Raw genomic sequence first — 26003 nt, 5'->3', positions numbered from 1 at the left:
CACTAAATCCAAGCCACCTCCTGCATCTCAAAGGCATCCAAGGCACCACAGAGACACTGTGACCACTAGCACTGTTGAGTGCCACACAGCCTTCATCAGGACGATACAAGATTCTGACTATCAATCTTGACAGCTGTTCCATCCCCTACTTGTGAATATGATAAGAACGTGCATGTCTATGAAGAACGCTCACTCAAAGGAACACCTTCCGGCTTAAGACATTAGAATCCAGGTGGCAACTTCAACAGCAGGCAAATATACCACGTGAAGGTACGATTTCTTATGTATGGAAAGATTTGTTTTTGCAGCTTTACTCTTCATTTGCATTGAAACTATTAAAAGGTTCTTCCGGTAACAAAACCAGGGCAAACACTACAATAGCATAGGGAGAATACAACAAGCCTCAAGCAGCAAGGATCACAAACTCATCTTCCACGTGCAACCAGTACCAGTGTTTCTGGACCTCGTTAATGGAGGGGGAGAAACAAAGAAAAAAGGAAACTTTACAGATCTCACATACCAAAGTTGCACTTCTTTCTAGGAGTGCAACGCCATAAACAGATTCTGTTTCCTCGCGTGTTCAGGGATAAGCCTTTCAAGGACTTCCGAAGGGATGCCGGTTAGTTCTGTCCATGGAAGAAAAGAAGCGTAAGAAGAAACTGTTAGTAAGACTCAGTCGGTTACTCATCAGCCCGAAAAGACAGTTCCGATGGGTTTGTGATTCTGATCTAACAGTGTTTTGGGGACCGCTTCTTGGATTCTCTTTTCTAAACTTTCTAATGCTTAGGACGTAACCAAGTACCTCAGTTCCAACTCCAGCCTGAGCTTGCTCTGGCCAGAGTTTTGGGTTGGCACTTGCATATTTCATAGACAAGAATTGACAGGCAGTTTCATGCGTAGAATTAGCGTCCCCACCTCTTTAGATAGTAGTACAACACAAAGGTGTAGAAGATGTGACCACAAAATTCTCATATGCTTACACTGGAAAATTGACCATGAGGATACTATTTTTTTTGGCGAAAAACACGTCCTTACTAGACATGCTTGAGTTACCAAAGGCAAAGACGATTATAATCTTCTGTGTTCAACTCTCAAAATTAGGTCCTTTACCTTGAGGTTTGAAATTGAAAAGCGGTGGAAGAGGTCGACCATTAGGAAGGCGAGTGTTTGGGTCCCGCAACTCATCGAAGAAAGGATGAATGCAGGCATCCAACTGCAGGGAGTCAAAAGAGTCAGAAAGATATCAAGAAAACAACATGACTACAAAAAATGCACAAAAGTGTCTGTACTTACGGCTGTGCATCTAAGATTTGGTGAATACTGCAAAAATCTTGAGACCAAGTCAACTGCTTCTGGAGGAAGCCTTTTTTGGAATACCTATTCCAATATGAAACTGACATTAGTTACACGTCAAATTGAAAACAGAAAAAGGTAAAATTGAATAGCATCGAATTCACCAGAGTTGATGTTACACTACATTGATGATATTGATTTCACAAATTTTCTACACACTGATTTTCTGTAGCCACAGCTGACAAGCATGGGCAAACTCCGCTGTTAGGATTTTCTCCTGGTTTATGGCCTTATTTAACGATAAAATCACCCTAAGGATTTTATCATTGCTTAGATAGTTAACATGTTCCATAAAAAACCTCAATACTCGAGTTCAAGTTTCAGAGATGACCTGTGAACAAGGTCGCCTGGAAAATATGAGAGCCACTAAGAAATAAAATGTTAAAAAGCATAACTAAAGGTGTTGTTTAAGTGCCTCTAAATGAGGAGAGAATAAGAGACATCTTTCAGTGGGCCAGAAAGAGGTCACATGGACATGGCTAAAATGAAGCCCTGCCATGTTAACACTTCACGACACAGGACATGCCTATGACACGTCAAAGCCAATGCAAACAACACATCCTATGCCACCAATTCAACTTTGGACTTAGCCAACTTTAATCAAGTCCGATTCAAAAAATTTTTAAAACTTCTTAGCATCCTTTCAATTTGGCCGGATTGTTCTTTTCTTCTCTCAAAACCTTTGGAGTGTGAATGTTTACATTCTATAAACTTTATCAATCAAATATACACACACACACCCCATTGGTTCTTTAAAAAGAAGGGTTAGATAATGAGGAACAGAGAAAAAAAAGGTGGGCTAATAGAGAGAGACAGAGAGGCATAAAAACTAAAAAGAGGAGGAATTAGTAAAAGAAAAGAGAAAAGAAGGAGGAAGGCCATTCATCCATTGGGAAAGGACGGGTTCAGATTTTTTGTTCTTTGGAATAAAATGGTTCCCTCTCTCTGTTATATGTGTGTGTGTACATCCATGTCCACGCACCCGAAGCTTTCTGAAATTTATCCACATTGACACCGTACTTGCACCCTTATTACATAGCCAACAAGAGTGTCAGTCATGCGGCATGGCAGAATGCCAGAATCCTAGAGGTGTAGGGTTTTAACTTATGAACCAAGGTCACCCTAGGGCACTGTGTTGTATTGGTCATGTACCAGACAACTGCTAATTACAGTGTCCTTAATTTGACTCCGCGAGCACAGGCCATGTTAGTGGAGCACAACCTTTGAGAGAGAACAAGACCTCCAAAAAGTAACTGCATCAATCATGTGCACCAAATTTCCATTGAACAAAAAAAAAAGAAAAAAACAAACAAACAAACAATGGAGATCACTTTTATAATTTACCCACCCACCTTGTGCCACGGATGAGCTTTTATCTGTGGGAATTTAAACTCTGTATAATTTGGATTCATACACTTGATTTCCTCCCTCGTGGGTGTTCCTAGAACCTGCGACAAGTTTTCACCATTAAACAACGTCCTCATCCTTCTGTTTCAAAACAGACAACCATAAACTGGTCGGATTTATAATGTGTATTCCCTGTACAACCTTGATGATTTCAACCAATTGATCGACTCCACTTTCTCCTGGAAATAAGGGCTGCATAGAATAATGAATAATTCAGAAATAAACAGTGGACAGCAGACATACATCTCAAATGTTCAAACACAACAACAGAAGATCGACTTAGGTTTGCTGTGAAGATATAGCTAACCTGCCCAAGGAGTAGTTCAGCCATCACACAGCCTGTGGACCACATATCAATTGCAGTAGTATACTCGGTTGCACCAAATATTAGCTCAGGCGCACGATAGTATCTTGAACAGATGTAAGAGATATTAGGTTCTCCCTTGACCTGAATTGATAATAAAAACCCAAGTCACGAACACAATTAAAAACTTAGATCCTATCAACACAACATGCATGTTAATACTTACCAAAACTTTGGCACTACCAAAGTCACATAATTTTAACTGGTGAGTGTGGGGGTTCACCTGCAATTAACCGATCAAATCAAAGGATAGAAATAGACAATTCAAATCATCAAGCATTGGCACTGCTATTATTTAAGAAACAATTACCAGCTGGGGCAAGTATAATAGAAAGTATAAGCATTATTATATTGCTTTCCTGGTAAAGCAATTAGCAATCAAATTATTCTCAAACAAGATGTTTTACATTAAAAAGTTAGCAACGTTCAATTTTCATGGGACAATCTTATATTTTTTGAGGACAATTTTCACGAGGATTGGTTGAGCTATATGAAACCTCAATTGTGGACTGAAGTAACGCACACAAACACAACAAACCCTATAAAGATTGTTTCAAAAATGTACAGAAGGGAACGGGAAAACAGCCTTTCATTCTATCACAATGTGCACAAAATTAATCTTAATGAGGCCTTTGATCTGGTCTTTGGATGGGTGACCTGGTCCTCCATGCATTTAATGTCCAAAAGCTCACACAGGACACATTTTGTTCCTTGATGTCAGAGGAGTGTTCGATACACTATCGGTTGAAACTAGATAATAAAATAATGATTATTATTTTCCCTAATGATTACCAGCAAGTTCTGGGGCTTGATATCACGATGACATATACCAACACAATTATGTATATAAGCTAGCGCCCTGCAAATCTGCAAAAACAAATATAAATTAGAACTGTAAGCAATAGAACAGTTCAGGAAAGTCAAGCAAGCACCTCATCCAAATGGTTGCAATGAAAAAGCCATTAGCTTATGTTAGTTTGATATTTTTCTTTATCTCAAAAACAGTGATAATGCTCAAGAAAAACAGAATTTAGTTGGATGTCAGCATTATTGGCCTATATGATGCTGTAAACTGATCATGTTCTAGCCAATACAACAGGTAGAAAAATAACACTTTTCTTATTCTATTAAATATTTTAAAAAATGTCATAAATTCATAAGATTCTAGCCAAAATAATGGGTGAAAAATAAGACTTTTCTTATTTAACTAAATAATCTAAAACATTTATTAATTAATTTTCAAATATAAAATACAGAAAATAGCCTAGTACATGCTGGTGTACATCGGCATTACATGTTGTTTTCACTTTTCAAGGTTTCTGATATGAGATGAAAACCGATATTTACAACATTGGCACAGATTTCTTAAAGCAGGAAGTTGAAACTAATATGTACTCATAATTCAGCAATCTAATCAAACTGAAGCAAAAAAAAAAAAAAAAATCCTTCAATAATTGTAACTTCATTTGCATCTAGCACTAGATCATGTAAAGTTCTATATGAACTAGACATGCAAGCACCTCTGACAAACTGCTGGTCCATTGGCAATCCTATCATCACAAAGCAATAAAAAATTTACCATAAAACATTTGCAATGCATTTGCGAATTGACACATTCAATAATGGATAATTTCACTATAAGCAGCAGATGCAAAAGAAACAGACAGTTAGTGTTTCCTCCATTAGGAAGACCTCATCTGACTTCATAAAATCACAAGAACAAAGGTACACGAACCTGATATGTGTACAGCTTGACATATATGAGTGGCATTCTCTGGTTATTTTTGGTATATTGTCTTGCTATGCGATTAACAGTTTCAGGAACAAATTCAAGAACAAGATTTAGATATAGCTCTTCTTTGTCTGTTATAGAGAAGAAACAGTGCTTGAGAGCGACAATGTTTGGATGATCCAGCATGTGCATTATCTGTAACTCCCTGTTCTTATAACGTTTATCTTGAAGAACCTTTTTTATGGCCACAATTTCTCCAGTTTCCCGGCATTTTGCCTGAAAAGATAATGCAGGAATTACAAAAAGTGACAGAATAGCAACTCTGTCAAGGATAAAAAGCTTAATTAAATACTTCACCTGATAAACAACACCAAAAGAACCCGTTCCAACCACATGTTCTGCAATGTAGCTGATTTTCTGATGGTTCGTCCACAGAAAAAAGATAGAAAACATCAATCATTATATGTATCTATTTGAGGCCATTCTATTACTTATGAAAGAGATTAGAAATAAAAAAAATATCAAGAGATAGATTTTTCAAGAACCTGCTTTGGTTGGCCATTTCGGCCCCCAATAGTTGTAGTTATTATGTGTCCTGCCTCAGCACCCATGCCATCAATTATATCAGGCTCAATATCCTGTCGTACCAGAATTAAAAGCATTAGAGTAATTCACCATAGGCATGTACCAGCATATCATTCAGCATTTAAAAACAGCATACCCTGTCATCATCTTGGTCAGACCTTTGATCCCTAATCCTCATCTCAAGCATATCTCTTCCAAGTCTATCAATCGAATGGGACGATCCCCTCAAATTGTTAACTGTCTTGGAGCTCCCTACACCCCCATGTCCCAAGCTGGCAGATGCCATAAATGTATCCAGTCAGCAGCCCAAACAAGGATGAAAGCTATCGTGTTGGTGGTCCTGCCTTCATCTCATCCAGGAAGTCGACCTCTCACTGAAACAATAGCCACATATCTCTGATTTATTAAATGACCACTAGAATACGAAAAGTAAAGAAATTAAAAATTTTAAAATATATTGCGCAAATAACAATGTGATCACACTTCCATGAGCAGAGAAAGCAGTTAAGGAAAAACAGAGACTTGGTACATATTTAGGGACAAAAATTTGATGGTAAGTGATCTTAATAAAGAGGAGAAAAGAAAAGTAAAAGTATGAAAATTCCCTTAATTAGCTCATCTAAAAGTATTTTGATCTCAGCTGATGATACATGACCACTAGAAGACTAACATCAGACGGATATATTCAACAAAGGAAAGTTCTTTTCAAAATGAACGCCTACGCCTCCAGCAAAAATACCAGATAAGCTCCTTTAGGCATAAATGTATAGGCTAATATGAAGAAATAAAATCTTATGGCGTTTCAAATAAAAACAGGTTTCGAGTTCAGGTAACCAATTACTTAACAGGAGTTCGTGCAGTAATAAGTAAAACAGGCACGAACAGAGCTTATTAATCTCAGTGATTGGCAGGAAGCATGAAGAGGAGACCGGATCAAGGAATTCTACACCATCGATTTGAAAAAATTGATGAAACCTATTCGAGAACTCAGGACGAAATTAAACGCCACGAGTTGCAGATTGTGGTAAGACCTATCCAAGAGGATCCAAACCCGAAAGAAGAAAGCAAAAGGAACAACAACAGCACCGAAGAATTATCAAACTGGAGAAGAGAAAATAAAAAAGTTGCTTCTGGCATGATGGCCAGTGCAACAACTTCATCACTATATTAAAGGGCGTTCTCGCAATCACCGCCGAAAAGAACTAACTTCAATAAAAGGAGTAGACAGATAGCGACCCATCAATTAGTACGGCACCGAAACGAAATAAAAAATAACCGGTGTAAATGGGTTCCTGCAGCATTCGTAGCACTGAAAAAAAAAAGACATACTTTTCTTCTTTATTTCCCCATAACGATCCAGTTTTCGTTGATTTCTTAAATGTTAAAAAACAGAGATTTTCTAATGCAAAGAAATAAAAAAAATGCAAAAGAGAAAGAAACCAAATGAAGTTTTGAAGAACAGAGAAAACAAATAAGATGAACAAAAAGGTGGACTGCAAAGGAAGTAAAATCAGCATCCATCTGCAGCACAGCGATACTGAAGGACGCCTACAAGGGAAAGGAACGGAACTCTACACCGGAGAACGAAGAAAACCAGGGCCATAGAGAACGTCCAATGAAGTGGAATTCAGAGAAAGAAGTTGTTCTAGGAAAATGTGTATTTTAACAAAGCCTTGTAATATTTTCAGAATATTTTACAGGAAAAGTCCAAACGCCATTCATCATTGACAAACAAAAAGCCAGAAGAGAAAAACGAGAAAAAAAATACTTTCCCGATTAGGTAGAAGTTTTTCATTTCCTCATAGAAATCACCTAAAAGTTCCGATCGACAAAGGGAGCACAGCAACCTATCTCTCTTTTGTTCCTTCTCGCAGACCTCCTCCGATCCCCCCAAGAAAGAAGGACCATAGGCTTCAGTTCGCTCGAATTTTCGACACAACTAGTACAAAAACTCGGGGTTTGGTAAAACGAAAGAAAGAAAGCCTACCGCTCCCGCTCATTCCTACCCCTACCCGTGCCTCCGATCGCCTAAAGACAGAAGAAAAGGCACCAAAAACCTTCCATTTCCTCCAATTTCGAGTACGGACACGCGATTGCTAGAAGAGCACAACCGAGAAGCTCGGGTCTCGACTTATAAACTCCAACCATCCATTTACAGTCTAAAAGCCGCTCGAGCACCTCAAGACCCCCCTCGATTTCCCCTCCATTTGTCGACGCTAACCCCCGTAAACTCCGTCAAACACCAGATCGGCACCAGAAAACCCGAAATCGTGCTTGCGATCGGGGAGATTTCCACTGACCTCAAGAAGAGCAAGCCGGCGACGCCCATCACCGTTTCTTCTCCAGCAAAAAGACGAAGCAAGAGCGAGCGAGAGATAGCAAGAGAGAGTTCCTCTCCTCTGGTGGACTGTGACGAGAGACGCTTCACTGGTCACTCTGCCTTCTGATTTCGGTTTCTGCCTTGGGAAAACTTTCTCCTTCTCTCACTCACTCTCTCTCTCTCTCTCCAGAGTCTCCGCTGTTCCTTTTCAATTCTTTTTTCCCTTTCTGTGAGACTTCTTGTCAACGATTGACGCGCGGGGGAAGAAGGGCGTTTGACGCCCCCGCGACGGAATGGCATCTCGCGACGTCGACGCCCTCCGTCACGTCGCGTCCAAGATTTGTTATATTCTGACTGTCTAATTACTAGAATGTCACCGACCGATCGACGCATTTACGGAAACCGCAAGCGGTCAAATCCATCATTCGATCATTTAAGCCGACGATAATCCCTACAAGGCGTTGTAATGTAAACAGCGGCGGTGCCTTGGAAAGAATTCCAAGGGCCACTTTTGCTTTTTACAAATTCCAAAAGAGGCTCAATTATATTTTCAAAAAATCATAAATATTTTTTAAAAATTAATAAATTTCTACAATATTCAGAGGTAGCTCGTGCCTGCTGTAATTGGTTTTTCTTTTTACAAAAAAAACAAAAAACAAAAATCCATCCAGCATTTAGCAAATAATCAATGCTTAACTTTTGAGAAATATTCTCTCAAAACTGCTTATCAATATAAAACATTAGTGCTTTGATATAAGATGACAATAATACATCTTATAAAGAACAAAATATATTTTCGTTTTTAAGAGGAATATTTTCGTTATATAAAAATTATAAGAATTTCTCTTGAAAGTTGAGTGCCTGTTTATTAACTCCTACAACTTAAGCTGGGATTTGTTATATGCCCAAACATTACATGCTTTATTTTCCCTTTTTTTCAAAAATAAATAAATTATTCATAATAAATGTAAAATAAAAATTATTGTTCTAAAAAAAACTGTCCCCAAAGGCTCAATCTTGTCTCCTTTATTTTAAGGCATGAAAACTAAAGTTTAGTTTGCAGGATCAATGAAGTCATTATTTATGCCAATTTAATAATATGTACGATTAACCAAGTTCATGTTTATGTCAACCTAACTTGTTGTCTAAAACCCAATGGGATCGATCAATAAATTAGAGTTACTATAATCCCTTCAAGCTATATCTTAATCTTTCATAGAGATTTGCACGGATCAGTACATGCCCATGTACTGATCCAAGTTAAAATGGGTTTAGTTGGATTCTGTGAAAAGATTTAGACCGATTATCACTAATGGATTCGGATTCGGTATGAAGTTTCATAACTGAATCTGAATTCAAGTATGATACTCGGCTCAAATCCAATAAATAAATAGTTTTGATTAGAGAGCTGGTCGGATCTGGATTCAGTTTTTAAAAGGATAGAATCAAAATATGAGTCTTGGTAAGAGATGATCATACTAAATCAAATTCACCATATCCTCCCCTCATTGATGATCATTAATGTATCTGAACTACTTATGTGGTTTTTTCTCCTAAGCTTTTTGAAAACGTTAGGTGTAGGTTAATTTCCATTATTGTAAAAAAGTTTATATATTTTTGGAAGTTTCTTAATGAAGCAGGGGTGTTCTTGAAAACAATGCAATGTGTAGGTGATTTTATGTAAATTTTGGACCAACCCAAAGAAATCAATTCATGGCTGCATGTATAAACCAACTTTTCTATATATTTGTGGGTTTCTCTTTTTGTGTTTCAATATGGATAAGAGGCGATGTGTTTCATCACATCCACTCTATGCATTCGGATTCGGCCTTATTAAACGAATCTTGACATGTCTGGAGGATTTCAGAATATACAAATAAAATATTTCTTATTGAATGTTTTTACAGTTGATTGTCCAAAGAAGCAAGGGGGACTCTAACTATAAGAGGCCACAGTGAGGTCTAGTCAATAATGTGAATACTTAATGTGATGTGATATAGATACAATGCACATGCCAACCAAAGTACATCTTTTTTTTTAGATGATAAAAGCAAAAGTACTATGGTTGGCATGTGCTTATTAACAAACTAGATTGGCAATGGCAATGAGAGTGTTGCCCAAAGATTGTACATTGAGAGACAACCGAAATAGAGAATGCTAAACAAGAAACTTCTTGAGGTGGCATGTCGAGCATTTGTGCAGTAAAGCTAGTGCTTTCTCTTGTTATTGAGAAAGATAAAAGCTTGACCAGCTGAGTTTTTTCTCAACTTTTTGAACTATGGGATGTTTCTCTTTTCTAAAACATTTATGACCCATGATCACCACTCTCTTGGGAACTCAGCTGGGTAAGAATGACATGCAGATGATTGCATTAGGAGCCTGGCTACTTGATCAGATATTGCTTTAGAATAGGAACTCTTGTTCAGGATCATCACATTGTCGTTGAATACAGGTCCCAAAATAATGTTGAATGTACTTTTGGGTTTTATCCGGTCCACACTATTGGACCTTTCTTTTTTGGGATTCAAATTTGAATTCAGGGTGGTACAATGTGATGCCTTTCTTGTATTTGTGTGTGTGGGGGGTGAACAATGAGTTGAGCTACTCGAGCTCTACTCGTTAAAGCTTGGCTTGTGTTCCTAGTTCGAAGTGAGTCATTTGCTTAACGAGTCAAGCTTGAGTTCATGAGTCGTCTCGTTTAAATAATCTAGTTGAGTTTGAGCTCAACACATAACTGCCGAATCGAGCTTGAGCCTTAATCGAGTTTGTCGAGCCTTATTCAAGTTCATATATTCAAACGAATTTACGAGTTTGTCGAGCCTTAATCAAGTCGATATATTCAAACTAGTTTACGAGTTTGTCGAGCCTTCATCGAGTCAAGCTTGAGCTCAATACCGTAACTGCTGAATCGAACTCGAGTTGCTTTTGTCGAGATATTCTCGAGCTCGAGCCGAGTTGAGCTCGAGATTTCATTAGTCAAGCCGAGTTCGAGCTGACTGAACTCGGGCTCAACTCAGTTCATGTTCACCCCTACAAGAAAGGCATCACATTGTTTGATCAGTAAAATCCATGGCTGGTAAATGTGCTGATAGAGCCATGTACAGCTGAAGAAACATATATATTTTTTTACTCAGTTAAATTTTGATGTAATAACAGCCATTCAGTTTTATATTACTGTACAAGCATTAACTTGATACATGTTTCTCATGAGGACATTCTTAAGATCATATTTGAGTGGTTGGATTGTGCAAAAAAAGTATTCTAATTGCACTCAATTTTGAAGAATTTGGATTTCATATTTCTGAACTGTTACTTTGATTGCTCTAGACCTATCACTAGTCTATGCAAAGTAAGAATATGTAGGAAAGAAAGCTATGAAAATATAAATAATCAGCAGTCTAGATGGGCACCTAGTTCACATAAGGACTTCCTATCTATGTATAGACTCAATGATTTGGTCAAATGTAGTTAAACATCTAGCTAGAAGCTCGGTAGCTAGAATACAAAAAAAAGGAATAAAAACAGGTAGGTCGTGTTTGTCTCGTGCTCGACATCATTGTCTAGGATTGCAAACTAAAGACTAGACATTTTGTACTGCTAGCCTTAGAGAAGCACCAAAAAAAATGAATTGGATCTAAATTTTGTTCTGCTGGTGTGTCTGATAAGAATGGATTATTTTTTTTTTATATATATGTTCTTTAAACACCATGTTCCAAGAATATCCTGTTCTTATTTTATAAAATATGGTGCATCTATGCATATTGTTCGTAAATCCAAGAACCAAATGCAAGACATAACCATGTTATGTTTTTTCAAACTTTTTGAAAATTTTAGGGCGGAGTTAAAGTTTCTAAATTTTGACATCGGCCGGAATATCAATTTTCAAAATTTTTTTATAGGACAAATCAAATTTTTAAAAATTTACATGTAAATTGTTTATTTTTGAGGTAGGGTCAGGGCCCTTGCAGAGCCTACCCTCTGCCCCAGGTATGCATTCCAAGAACACAATGTTCTTTTTTGTTTTTTTTAGGGTGGCTAAGAGGATGAACTTTACCTCCTATTTACGATTCCTCTATCATCTGGGCAAAGATCCACTCCTTCTTCCAGTCCGAATTAGTCTTCGGGACGTCGAGACATTGGCTAATTCCGCTAACAAGCGGCGGTAGGCGGCGGCAGCGGGCCCCAGCCTGTATCTTAAATCTCAAGTAAAGTGAAGTCAAGTCAATGAACAACCCAACCTCTTTGTTTGAAGCTTTGATAGGAAGCTTCAATTTGCGGAAGGCCTTGTCAATGGATCGTCCTTCACTTGCTGATCGTTCCCCAGTTGATAATCATCAACATCCAAGATTTCACATGCATTTTAACTTGGAGCTCATTATTTAGAATGAAACATATATGCAATTGAAAATGTTGGAAATCGGATTTGGATCCAGGAGATTCAAATTCGGATTTGTTTTCCTAACTTTGAAGTTTGAACAGGTTAGAACCCAAAAAAGGATGAGTCATGATCCAAAAAGATATGGACGGAGTCATATTTGGCTACATAAGTTGAACTTCGAGCATTTCTCTAAAACTTCTACTTCAGATGACTCAAACATTAATTAAGTTTTCCTGAACCGGGTCGGTACTTATTATTGATAAGATCCGTATCTACTAGGACCGGGCCCAGTAAATTTGTATCCACCCATTTGGCACCCCCAGTACCCTAAATAATTGCAACATTACGATCATCAATTACGTTACTGCCATTTAGTTTCGAGCAAGAGATATCATACGTGAGGTGGAACTCCGGGAAAAGAAAAGGTTATCTTAGTAATTTGGCACGCATAAAACATTATCACGACACATGCAAGTTTTTCTTTCATTTGCAGCTACAATGGGAGAGGGTCCCCTTGGAATTGGATATGGATCCCAATACAACTTAGTCAGACGCTTGAGCTCATGATGGGTTTAGTCGCCAATTTGATTGTTGTGGGCTCCTCTACAATGCAAACGGTGGATGTCCGACACTCTAGTTGACGCGTGTATTTCTCCATACCCAAGTCTTGAAGTAGACCTGGACCGTAGAGTCCAAGGGAAAGGGAGATGTGTTTCATCCTCTTCAAGGTATCTTCTATGCTGAAATCCAAATCTAATTATATTGGATCCAATTGGATTAAGCCCCATTCTCCCACTAACGGAGCCAAAAAAAATTTCTCGTGGGGGCATTCATTCAATACATTTAATTTCTTTGGGGCACTTATATGTATAACAATCACAAATATCAAAACATGAACATATATATTAAACTAATTTTGTGAGGCTGGTGTAGGCAGTTGCTGACACCAATCACTAAGATTCCAAGTCATTGCACCAACCCCTTGGGAGATACTTCACTTGTCTTTGGTTCTACCAATTGAGTGGAAGAACATTATCTGGGGCCTATGAATGAAATTGATGGTGGCCCTTATGGTATGGAGTTATATGCAACTAGTTGATGAGAGGATAAGGAAAAAGATAAGAATATGGAGGCATCAATGTTCTTTCATCGATATTAAGGCCTTTGAAATTTACTAATTTGCTAAAAACTAATGATTTATCCTTTTTTTTTTTTTTGGGTTGATGAAACACACCTTATTTTCTTTGCACTTTTCTGTAATGGCAAAGCTGACATATATGTTCCAACTCTCGCACCGTCTTTCTGTGAGGGAGTATTTTGGCTATTTAAAAAAAAAAGGAATATTTCAGCTATTTTACAAAAATAGGCTCTTCGTGTTTTCATTTTTGCCCTAAAAACATGGACACATATATATATATATATAGGAGAGAGAGAGAGAGAGAGAGGTGCTGGACAATTAGGCATGATTGCTTATTTTTTTTCATATTGGTAGTTGAAAAAGGAGAACATTTGTGAATTAATAATAAATGATGAATATACTCCATTTTCTTTTTCTCTCTTTGTCTGCCAACATCAGTTGAAATAGTTTCTTATAAGTTAAGTCAAGCATAGACCGAAAAAGAAAAGATATATTAAAAATTTAAAACATGTCTTAAAGCATTATAAACTTGTGCTAAAGGTACCATAAACTGTCATTAATGCCTCTATATGGACTGTTTTTTTAGTGATATACTTTTAATTTTACCCATCAGACAGATTTGAAACTTCACCCCCAAAAAAACAGATATAATTATTATTTTTTGAAAATTTTACAGTTGCAAGATTGATTATTGGAAAAACTTACACATGAAATGAAAAGTATAAAAAATTTTAGTGGGGCTAAGTGAGAAAGAGTATATGTAAAGACTTTTTGGTCAAACTGGGCATGATTATTGGTAGGGGCCTGCCAATTCCATCATGACTACGAAAGGGCAAATAAATAACGTACTCAACAGCCTTTCCAAATTAAATAGACAGAATATGTTGAATACCGATGGAGCTTATTTGGTCAAATGGGTTCATCTATAACTTTTGCTTTCAATCCTCAAAACGGCCTCAATTCTACTACTTTCACCATATCATATCATGAGCCACCTGGGCACAGGGCCCCATACCCAATACCCGGCCCAAGCTTAGAAAAACCGGCCTGGGTTGGCCCCATGGAGGAGGCTCGATTTGGATTGATAACAAAAAATTATTTTTATTTTATTAAAATTATATTTTATATTTAAAAGATCATTTTTTTATTATAACCGGGTCAGGCTCAAGCTCAGGTTTTAGCCGGCTCAGACACGACTCTTATCGGGCCGGGATGGCCCGATAGCCAGGTCTAGCCACTGGTGGGCAACTGACCAAGTAGTTGGCTACCTGGCTTTGAGTCGGACTTGGGCTGGCTATTTGACAATTAGGTTGGTCCAATAAAAAAAAAAAAACTTATCAAGCGAGACTGACTCGAGACCGGTACTTAAAAGCTGAACTCAGCTCGATATATATAGTTGAAACTCTTTTCTCCACATTTCTTATCTCTCTCTCTTCATATATATATTGAGCACACAAACTTTTGGTTCGTGGCCATGTGACACCAATGGCTCTCTCAAGAATTATTTGTGTGTCGTTGATAACTAAATGAGTCAAGCTTGCAGTGCCTGCAAGACCTTCGGGCTAGCTCGTGCTCAGGTTTGTCGAACCTTGAGCCAACCTTTAGCCACTGGTTTTTTAGCAGTTGGTAAGCAAAGACCAAATCTGATTACATTAACGATGATATCTTTTAAACTTACATTTAAATATTTCTCTTAAGCAACCATTTTGCTTCCATTCGGTCCATGCTAATTGTGAGAAAGAAAAATTGGCTGGTGGAAGGGCACTCGTTTAAAAATACTTGTGAGCAAGAAAAATTAGCTACAAAGGAACTCGTTTAAAAATACTCATATCTAGTGGTATATATATATATATATATATATATATATATATATATATATATATATCACATATATTTTAATTTTAAGAGACTGATGTGGCACTATCGTGCAGCAGCGATTTAGTCATCATCATGATGAGAGCACAAAGATTTCAAACTAACACTATTGGAGAAGTGTATGCTCTAAGAGACATGAGGCACCAAGTAGGCAGCTAATTGCTCATGGACACACATAATTTGTTCAAGTCTACACATGTCTAATGCATATGGGAGCTAGAAAAAGGCATTGGGGGTTTCAGAGCGCAACAAAAAGTCACCGCTAACAACAGTTTCCCCATAAAACGAAAAAGAAAAGCACCATAATATGTCACCAAATGCATTATAGGAACACAAGGCTTCTTTCTCAGTCGATACAAGTCGTAGAGGCCCATATATGGATAAAACATAAATCAATATTTTCTCTCTCTCTCTATATATATATATATAATGGTGACTAGCTTTTTAAAGTCACCCAGATCTGTATCTTATGGACGGTTAAGATAAAAATAAAATGGAAAAGAAGACAGACATTTTAGTCATTTAATATTAGTTTACACCTTATTTTTTTTGTTTTTCTCTTAACCATCCATCCATATACTTTAGATGCACACCCAATGGCTTGAAAACAAGACCTATTGAAATTAATTATTAAAATATTTTTAAAAAAATTTAACCTTATATATACATAATCTTAAGAGTGAATTGATGAGAAACATATATTAGAGTGAATTGATGAGAAACATATGTTAGTTGTTTTCTTACTTAAATAATGTTTGTTAATAGTAAAACAATGAACGGCTCTTGTAACATCAAAACTTTACTTTGGTAGTATAAAGATCAATTTTTTAAAAAAAATGACTTGTACTAAAACATGATTTATATTTCATTAGTATTTATAAATACATTAGAAGGTTCATATTTTGTTTAAAACACTTTTTAACATTACTTTAAAAAGTTTGATTTTTATCCCTGATCAAGTGGTCTGTATATATATATATATATAGCTTTTGGCTTTCCCAGGTTACTGAGACGGGCACCAAAAGTTGTAGACAACTGAAAAGATTTTCGCCCCATTTTTCTAGAAAAATGTAACTGCTACAGAGAATCCTGGTGTAGCATTATTTTGGTTCATTAATTTAGATATGTCAACTGTTCACTAAAGAGATGAATGGTGCCACTTTGATAGTATTTCCCAAGAGGTACAGGACTTGCTGAAGGGTACTGAAGCTGCCACTGATCAGATTGATGTTGGATATGTGACCTGACACTGAATACCAGAGCTTCAGTTTGTTGGAAATTGAACCCAAGTAACTATCAATCTCATCTCGACTTTGATTTCTCTCTCTCTCTCTGGCTGAATATGCTTTTATGAGTATCTCTCAATATTTTAAGTCATTTTTCATAAGCCAAACCATATGAATGTATGAAAATATAAGAATAAGGAAAATGAATATATGATGTGCAGACTTGGTTTACACCAAGACACGACTACTACGTTTTAAAACCTTCGTACATTGACTGACATGTAGATCTGGTTCTTTTTTCATATCTCTTAGGTCTTTTAAATTTCAACATTTTGAGTGGGATTATAAGATTGAATTTGTGGAAAACAATACTCAATGTTTTCCAAACTTTTGATACAGATCAAGAATTGATGAACAGTAATTTAGGTGGTGTCATAAATGTCCATATTGGAAGTCCAAAAGCTTTCTTGGGAAGAGACCATAAATCTCTTCTGAACTTGTGATGCCTGGGATTTATCAGATGTCCTTGAACTCAAAAAGCTCACAGGCTTCACAAAAAGAAGACAGATAACAGATGAACTACTGTCTTCTTCTTCTCTCACCCACCACTGAACACATTACTCAACCTGTCAGACATACCCATTTTATGGTAAGATCTCTAAAACCTAATGCTTTCACCAATAGTACCTATTCTCAAGCTGCTGGGTTTCCCCAATGGAGAGAGGCAATGAACCTAACAATTTCAAGTGCTTATGGATATTGGAACATGATACTTTTTTGGGTGAGCAGGAGAAGCATTTCATCAAAAGAACTTAGTGTTTCAAGCTGAAAAATCAACCTAGACTCCATGGTAGACTGTGCTTTAGATCCTTAGATTGAGATGCCATAGCTTCTTCGGAAAGGTGGTCTTCTTTTGATCACGTGGGCATTCTGCTTGGGTCTTATGAGAACAAAAAGGAAAGGACATGAAGAAAAAGGAAACCACTCTCTCGGGGTAACTATAAGAAATCATACCTACGAGCTATAACATGGTAGCGGCAAACATACTTGAGAGCCAGGGAATGGAGAGCTGCTACAACTAATCTAGAAATACTTGGTTGAATCAGAATTCATATTCAAATTTTCATCCATTCCTGATCTTTTAGTAAATACATGTTTCTTTTGTCAACTATTTGGAATTGGATGTAGGATAAGAATTCCAAAAATTTTTTCATGCTTTTTTAATGCCAAACAATTTGTTTTTTTTATATTTTATTTTTTATTTGTTGCAAATCTACTTATTTTTTTATATTTGTGTTATTACTTATTAGTTTCTCACTTATTTTATTTTCCCCTCATTTTTACTCTTTTTAAAATTTTCTCGTTTTCTTTAAGCTTAAAAGTATTATACTCAAGAAAAACCTAGCCGTTTAAAACTCTGAAATGTTATTTGGGAGAAGGAAGACAGAGAATTTTTTTATTCTTACCTATGCTCTCCTTTTAGTACTCACAAGAAATGACTAAGTGATAAAAAGAGGGCCACTTTCTCCAAGAAACTAGGGCATCTCAATATGAGGACCTCAAGCGCAGCCTACCATGGAGTTCCAGGTTGATCTTGCAGCTGGAAACCCTAATTTCTTTGAGGCGTGAACAGTTTTAAGTTGGATGGGTTTGCTGATCTTGGTGGTCTCATCTGGACCTCCCTTAATATAGCCTTGGTGAGAGATTTTTTGAGATTCATTTTTCTTTTCTGTTGAATTGTGCTTATTGGTGGATTGGGAAGGTTTTTCATGTTTATTTGGGATTTGGGGGCTTCCCCCTTCGTTGTTGTTTATTTTTTTCCCTTACACCTTGTTTGGTTGGAGGGAAAGGAAAGGAAAATGAAGAGAAAGGGAAGGAAAAAGAATGAAATTGAAAGAAAATGAAAAAGGTGATTGTTTGGATAGAAAGGAAAAGAAACACTAAAATCATGTTTGTTTGGACTACATAAAGAAAATGAAAGAATAGAATTTATAATACTTTACAATAATACCCCTAACAATCAAAATGTTTAAAAAGAAGTGGGTGAAAGGAAGGGGTATTGTGAGCAGAAAAAGACTCTTGCTCTCCCCTTCCTTTCCTTTCCTTCCCAATCCCTCCCATCACAGCCAAACAAACTTTTTCTCTTTTCCTTATTTTTCCTCCTTTCTAATTACTCAACCAAAGAAAGGAGGGATTGTTCAATCTCTCCCATTCCCTCCAACCAAACAGGGCGTTAGTTGTAAGTTGATTTTTGTATCTTGAAACTCTATATTTCTTTGTGGAGAGCAATCAACTTGGGTAGGTCGGTTGATTATTGGTGGGCAGCCTAAGCTGGACTTGGTGAGAGATTTTTGAGATTTCTTTTCCTTTTTCATTGAATTGTATTTATTGTTTGCCTAATTGGAAACTTTCCTCCTTATTCTTTCCATCTTTTGATTCTTTGGGTTTTGGGGCATTGGCTTGTGTCACTAAAAGCTGTTTAACAATAACAATATATTGTTATTATCTCATGAATCTGCCTAAAAAAAGTTGTGCACATTCATGAAATACCTGTGTGTTATGTGAATCAGTCTCATTTTTTAGCACAGGTTCACAAGGCAATAACAAAGTGTTATTATTGTCAAGTAGCCCCTAATGTTTGTCATTGAACTTTAAGTCTGCATAAAACATACTAGAAAATAGTGGACTGCAACATGAATTTCTTATGTATAGAGCCTATTACTTCTCAAAATTTGGGCATATAATTCAAATAATTTGATTGGCCATGTGGTTTGAAGCTTTGAACAAGTTTCTTCTCCTTATATTGATGTCACTTCTCAGTAAAACATTGCCATGCTTTTGTTCTTTAAAATGTAATGCATAAAAAATTGTTCACTATGCAGTTTTTTTTTTTTTTTTTTCTTTCGTCTTTCTCTATTGAATTGAGCACAATTCTTACTAGTGCTTGTGAGCTGCAAGTTTCCATTCGCCTAAATGTCAGATATCCCTTTCTAGGTTCCATCAAACACAGAAATATGGTTCTAGAGAAATCCACAAAAGAAAATCTAAAAGAATTTCAGTATCTTAATAATGAAGCATCAAATAGGCCCTAAGATAGTGCTTAAGGCCCTAGAATTAAGATTCTAAAGTGTGGATTCTATAATCTTAATTTTGGATTCATTGAAATAAGAAACACAAAATTATTTCTCAAAATGGTATTATGTTTGTTTTTGGCAAATGGATATCCTGGAAGTACATTCTAGTGTTTGATGGGCATCCTTGGACAAGTATTCCAACCATTAGAATTTAAGCTTCTTTTTGAAATTTTCAACTAAGGGGCGCAATCTTGAAATATTTTATAAAAGAGAATGGTTAATTATTCCTAAAATTTCTAAGAGTTTAGGGCGTTGACATAATTTTGTAAAAGGATGAAGATTTATTTTGAAAATCTATGGCAAATTTTTTCTCTCTCTCTGCCTCTCTCTCTCTGTATATCTTTAACTTTGTGCCTACCAGAGAAGGTTTCGGACCAGTGGTGGAGCAAAAAAAAAAAATTGGTTGGAGGAACACTCACGTAGAAATTCTCATATATGGGGGTTCACCCATATATGTAAAAAAAAGAATAAATTTTTTCAAAAGCCAATAAAAAACTTTTAATGGGCGGGTATAGGAAACAGCATGTTCTTTTTTTTTTTTCCTTGTTTGTTTTTTGATACTGGAAAAAAAAGAGGCTGCCGGAGCAGCCCTGATGCTTTTTGTTTTGAAAAAACAATGGGAGAAACTGTGCCCTACATTGCAGTGTTCATCAACAGTCCTGATTCAGACTCGGATCGGCAGATGACTGAACTGGATCTGTTTCCAAAGTCTCAGTATTCAAAATTAAATCTGATCTGAATGTGATCCGATAGTTATGTATATCCAAATCCGAATACGATTGGATGTCATTTCCAAAATCCGAATGCCATCTGATTTCTTATGAGGATATTAACTTCTTTTTTTCTACACCCGATTTTTCAGAATGGATTGGTCAAATATCTGATCCAAATCGGATACATTGACATCCATATGTTCAGCGCACCACATTAACCCTTTAAGAGGACAAACTGAGAATCCCATTTTGTCTTCATAGGAAGGGGATTTCAAGGGCACCAAAGTAATTTTCTGTCAGGCCCGAACATCTAACCATCTTTGACAATTATACAAGCAATATTTTTTATATTTCTGCTATGTTAGGACAGATCGAACCATACACTATCCTTTTGTGCATGGTTGGCTGACTCAACGAGTTGGCTCAGGAATCGCCCGAGTCAACTCGGATCTCTACAAAACCTGGCGATGAGTCAAGGTTGACCTGACTCGCCCCTTAATCGACCATACTCACCCCTGACTTGGCCCAGACTCATCCTGACTCTCTCGATTCAGGTTATTTTAAGACTTGATCGAGTTGACAAATCAACTCACTGAGTCGACAAGTCAACTCGCTGACCTGGTGACTTGATCATCACTATACCCGAGTTCAAGTCCGAGCCATGAGTTTGCCAACTATGCTTTTGTGAATCCATGTATTACATGAACTAAGGGAAGAGTAGACGCTTGAAGACTCCTTTAACTATGAGGCAATTGTCCTTCAAGAAACTTTACCAGAACTATTAAAAAAAAAAAAAAAACAGATACATATGATCATATGTATATATATAATCAAAAAACAATGTATAATGAAGGACACTGGACTCTTTTGAAATGCACCCAAAGAAGAAGACACATGGGACAGTGTGAACTCCTCAGGATGCTGTCTGTCTTGGGCATGCTTAGTGGCTGCTGCAAATGGCGCCCTAAAGGCATTCAGAAAAGTATGCTGTGGAAAGATGACCTTCAAATTTGGGACATCTTTAATGACCAACAGGTCATGCCACTGTCCCAATTCTTATTTTGGCTTCTTAAAACTTTCATTCAACTGGCACATGGAAAATGGGTTGGACCGGGCCTGCCGCTGAAAGCAGGAATACTTTTATACTGGCTAGGATTGCAAGCCAATTGGATCTAGCACAGCTAAATGCATTAAAGGTCGGATCAGAGTGGGGTTCGATTAGGGTTGTTAGTGGATCCGATTCAAATCGATCAGATATGCTCTTAATTGTATCTGTTTTTTTCAGATAATTATATATTCAAATATAAACAAAGAAGAGCCACATACAAATGTGAATCCAAAATCTGATTTGACAATCCGTCAGAGTCCAACTTTTACATTCACATCCAAATCTGAACCCGAATTTTTGATCGAATCTGGCCAACTTCAAAATGCAAGAGCATTGAATGTATAACATTTATTTAAAATTAAATCTGATCTGAATCCAAATCCGATCTAATATTTATGTACATCTGAATCCGAATTTGGTTGATCATCATTTCTTAAAACTTGCAGTGGTGAGTCAGGAATCATTTTGGTTAGGGCTGGTAAACACATCAAATTAACGAAAGTGTTCAAGTTGGGTTTGGTCTTCTTGATCTAAAAACAGGATTAATATAAGACAGGTGTGCTTGAGCTAAATTCTCTTTTGGAATAATCTTTTAGCTTGATGCTCAAACCAACAAGGTTAATTTGAAGCTGTAGAATTAAGCCTTCTCTTGTTAACGAGAAATGTATCGCATCAAAGCAGGGGGAAACAAGACTTTGCCTGCAAACCCATTATTTGCAAGCCAAATTAACCCACAGATAGGATTTGTTCTTACATAATTGTGGCTGACAGATCCAAGCCTAACATTTCCACTTTAAGATTTTGCTATTTTAAGCACGGTCTTTAGAAGTATGTGTGTTCATGAGCCGAGTTTCGCCAGCATGCGTGAGCTCGGCTTGAGCCTCAAAAGACTCTATTTGAACTCAATTGGAGTTCGAGTTAGCAAATTCGAGCTCAACTTGACTCGATCTAGAGGCCAAGCTCCAGCATTAAACAGGTTGAACGTTATTTAGATTAAGTTGCAAAACCAATTTCTATGGGCGCTATTTTTATGGACTATAAACGATGGTAGACACTATTACTGAGTTGAATAGAGTAACTGTAAATTCAGTCATATTCCAAAGCAGCCCTAAACATAAGGGTAGAGGAAAGGGGGAGGGGCTTCGGCCTCTTCAGGTCTCCCCCACCCCACACTACTCTTTTTATCTTTATTTTTGGTGAGCAGGGTTTAAAATATTCAACCCCTCTAAGGTACATGGCCTTGCTTTTAGTGCTTCAAGGTAATGTCTTCAGTCATGGTTCAGCTTGCATGTCAGGTAGTCCCCTTTTTAATGCTATGAGGATTTGAAATGAAGACTGGCCGCTTGCTCTGGGCATTCACATTTCGAGAAGAGAGTTAGAGAAGGAGAAGAGAATGGGGAAGCTCCTCCGGATCGAAAAAGACTGGCCGCCTGTCTACCGTTACACCGATCATTGTGCCAACTCCCTTAGGAACCTCCCCACACCTCTCTATTTACACTTTAACCGTTCAACAGACTTGAAATGGCAAATGAACTTCCACTATTTTAGTTACTAATGACATTTTCGTGAGTACATACACCTTTTCCTGTACAATGTCATAAACAAAATCCCAGCAAAAATAGGAAAAATGTAATTTACAGTCCAATATTCTTTCCTTAGTTCTTTTCCCCTTCCGAGAGGTTTGTGCATGCTTCAGCACCAAACAGATTTTTAGTTACAAAAACTGCTGCTTTTGAAGCTTAATTTAAAACGAACACATGAAACTTTCATTAATCTTTACTGATCAATGTCTCCAACTAAAAGTTCAGCCTAAGACTGACGTCTTCAACGTGACAAAGATAGAAACTAGAGAGAGATGCTTAAACAAGGGCCACAACACACGCACACAGCCGCAGACTAGCTCTTGCTCTTCTTTCGCGTTTTCCATGTTTTATGGTTTCTACTTCTTTTCCTTTGTTTTTTGCAGTCTTTTGTGTTCTTGGCTACTTACTTGCACCCAATCAAGTCTGTTTAGCTATTTGACAGACTTCACGAACATGGTTCAACACTCCAACATTTGAGTCACATTTGACAGGCAAATCATTAATAAGAGTCAGAAGATGTTGAATCCGCATCTCTCATCATCCACTCTGATTGTCGTTGTGGAGATGGGGTCCTGCGATGCATGAATGACATAATACACCTATTCAACTTAGTTAACTCGGTAATAGATATGACGTTGTACCTGAAATTATGAGCAAAGCATACATTCTTCATGATGATGAGCGGTGAAAGAACAACGTCATCTACATGAGAGGATTTTGCAAGAGAGCCTATTGAGAATTTTGATTTCAGTTTAGTAGCATTAGTCAGCAGGCTTAACGAAGAACAAATATGATTTGAGGCCCCATTATCTAATTAGAAGACGTTGAAACTTGAGTTTTCTCCTTCAAGAGTTATTATTTATTATTAGTAATTAAGGCCATCATCTTTGATCTGCTCCAAGTCGCATCATTTTCTTCAGTAAGTGGTTTTGAAACAAGAATCGCATCTGAGTTACTGCTGTGATGTAGATGATATTGATTCACGAACTTTGATCCCAGATGAAGCACCTGAACCTGATCTTGATGATGCACTGTCTTGTCGAGCGCCCAAAGATAACCATGACATGAGAAAAAAATGACCAGCGAGAAGATTATCATGTGCTGATACCAAAATGTTGAAAAGAGCAGATCCCAAATGCTGCAATGCAACGTCAAAGGCAGATGCAAGTTCTAAAAGCTTAGGAATTCAAAAAAATAGAACAAGCCGATGAAGAAGAAGGGTAGAATAACGATGAAGAGAAATAATTACTTTTCGTCAGCAGGAATGATACATTAATTGCAATTATGTAGACAACAATTAAATAATATTTTCTAATGAACAAGCTTTTCATTGGAAACCTCTCAACTCTCTTAATCTCCAGAATCCAACTTATTATTGTGTAATTAAGTCTTATTGCACCACCTATTATTAGTAATCTCAATTCTTTTTCTGCACTTGTATACATTCACTTGATATCAGCTGGTCATCAGTAATTTGAGAGCCAAAAGCTCCAGAGTCGATAACCTAACGATTTGTTTTGATTCTTCAATTCATTGTAACAAAGAGTGTGAAGAGCACTTGCTTGGCTCTTCACTGCACCAATTTTGGACTTCAGGACTTCACCCGTTATGGTCCAAACCTGTTTCAAGAACTCAGTAGCTTTGATCTTCATTTTGCTCTGTGATTTTTCTGGATTTGGTTGAATACGATGAATAAACTAAGAGAAAAAGGTCCCAGCAAGAGAAGACAACGGAAAGATGAGAAAATTCAGCATGGGGATGGTGGAGGACAGCAGTTGACTCTTCTACAGAGGGGAAAAAGAAGAAGAATGAAGAATATTTTTAGGCTCTCATGATTTTGGTAAAAAGGCTTCCTCAATGGATGTTCTTGTGAAGTTTCACGGGGAAATAATGTCTATGGTCCTTATCAATTCTGCAAAACTCCAAAATCCTTTTTTTTTTGGCAATGGCAAAGAAAGAGCTTTGTATTCATGGTGATGGCTTAAATATCCAAAGTAATCTTTACTGTGATAAGTTGGTCAATGGTTGGTAGGTAATCAGTCAATTATTCAAATATCAATGGCGTTGCATGCAAAGATTTGGCAACAGAAGAATACTAAAATAGATTGAATTCGACAGTCCGTCACATAATTCAGCTTTCTACATGGTGGAAAGATGATCTTTAAATTTGGGATATCTTTAATGACCAGCAGATCATGCCACTGTTCCAATTCTTATTTTGGGTTCTTAAAACTTTCATTCGGCTGACGTGCAAAATGGGTTTGACCAGGCTTTGATCGGACCAACTTAAGTTTCAGGAGCCTAGGTGGACCCGACCCACTTAAAGAAGGAATAAGATTATGCTTCATGGCTAGGATCACAAACCAGTTGGATCTAATACAACTAAATGCATTTGAGGTCAGATCGGAGTGAGGTTCGCTTAACGATGTCAATGGATTAGATTTAAATTGGATATACCTTTAACTGTTTCTTTTTTTTTTTTTGAATTCAAATTTAAACAAAGAAAAATCATATCTGAATGGATCTGAAATTTGATTTCACCATGCGAATCCGACTTGAGTTACGTTAATATCCAACTCTGAATCCGACTTTTGGACCAAATCGCCGTTTTCAAAATGTAAGAGCATTGAATATATAAAACTTATTGAAAACTAAATCTGATCGGAATCCAAGTGTGATTGTATATTTATGTATATCTGAATCTGAATCCACTTAGACGCCATTTCTTAAATCCAAATCCGATCTGATTTTTTTTTTTACTTGGACATTAATTTTTTTCCATATCCGATTTTTCTAGAACTGTTTTGGTCAGATATCCGAGACATCCCTAGACTTGATACACTAAAAATCGACAAAGTCTTCAAACCAGGTCCGGACCTGCAACCCTATATACCATCAGGGATGAAACTTAATTTCTTACAGTGATGAGTTAGGAATTCTGTTGGTTAAGGCTGTTAAACACATCAAATTAACAAAGGTGTTCAAGTTGGGTTTGGTCTTCTTGATCTAAAAATAGGCTTAATATAAAGAAGGTGGGTTTGAGCTAAATTCCTCTCTCTCTCTCTTTCTCTCTCTCTCTCTCTCTCT

The 26003-nt window shown here is 37.0% G+C and overlaps 1 protein-coding gene across 1 annotated transcript; it reads right to left on the bottom strand.

Moving 5' to 3' along the window:
- Positions 1 to 193: 193 nt before the first annotated feature.
- LOC116258048 (shaggy-related protein kinase kappa-like) lies at positions 194 to 7989 on the bottom strand. The gene is made up of 13 exons (XM_031635119.2): positions 7742 to 7989; positions 5578 to 5815; positions 5402 to 5494; positions 5214 to 5273; positions 4860 to 5132; positions 3917 to 3991; positions 3291 to 3347; positions 3068 to 3208; positions 2902 to 2952; positions 2706 to 2801; positions 1294 to 1377; positions 1111 to 1213; positions 194 to 626 (listed from the first exon to the last, which is right to left on the bottom strand). The coding sequence occupies exons 2-13, from the start codon at positions 5725 to 5727 to the stop codon at positions 538 to 540; spliced, it is 1272 nt and encodes a 423-aa protein (XP_031490979.1). The 5' UTR covers positions 5728 to 5815; positions 7742 to 7989; the 3' UTR covers positions 194 to 537.
- Between the last annotated feature and the right edge of the window lie 18014 nt (positions 7990 to 26003).

The sequence above is a fragment of the Nymphaea colorata genome, chromosome 7 (genome assembly GCF_008831285.2).
Source record: "Nymphaea colorata isolate Beijing-Zhang1983 chromosome 7, ASM883128v2, whole genome shotgun sequence".
Lineage (NCBI taxonomy): Eukaryota > Viridiplantae > Streptophyta > Magnoliopsida > Nymphaeales > Nymphaeaceae > Nymphaea > Nymphaea colorata.
The sequence above is the reverse complement of the archived record's forward strand: the minus strand, read 5'-3'. Positions and strand labels throughout refer to the sequence as shown.

Coding starts and splice junctions, on each gene's coding strand:
- LOC116258048 (XM_031635119.2), bottom strand. CDS start 5,727: ATGGCATCTGCCAGCTTGGGACATGGGGGTGTAGGGAGCTCCAAGACA. Junction 3,348..3,916: donor TCAAGCCCCAGAACTTGCTG/GTAATCATTAGG, acceptor GGTTAATTGCAG/GTGAACCCCCACACTCACCA. Junction 627..1,110: donor TTTCAATTTCAAACCTCAAG/GTAAAGGACCTA, acceptor TTCCATGGACAG/AACTAACCGGCATCCCTTCG.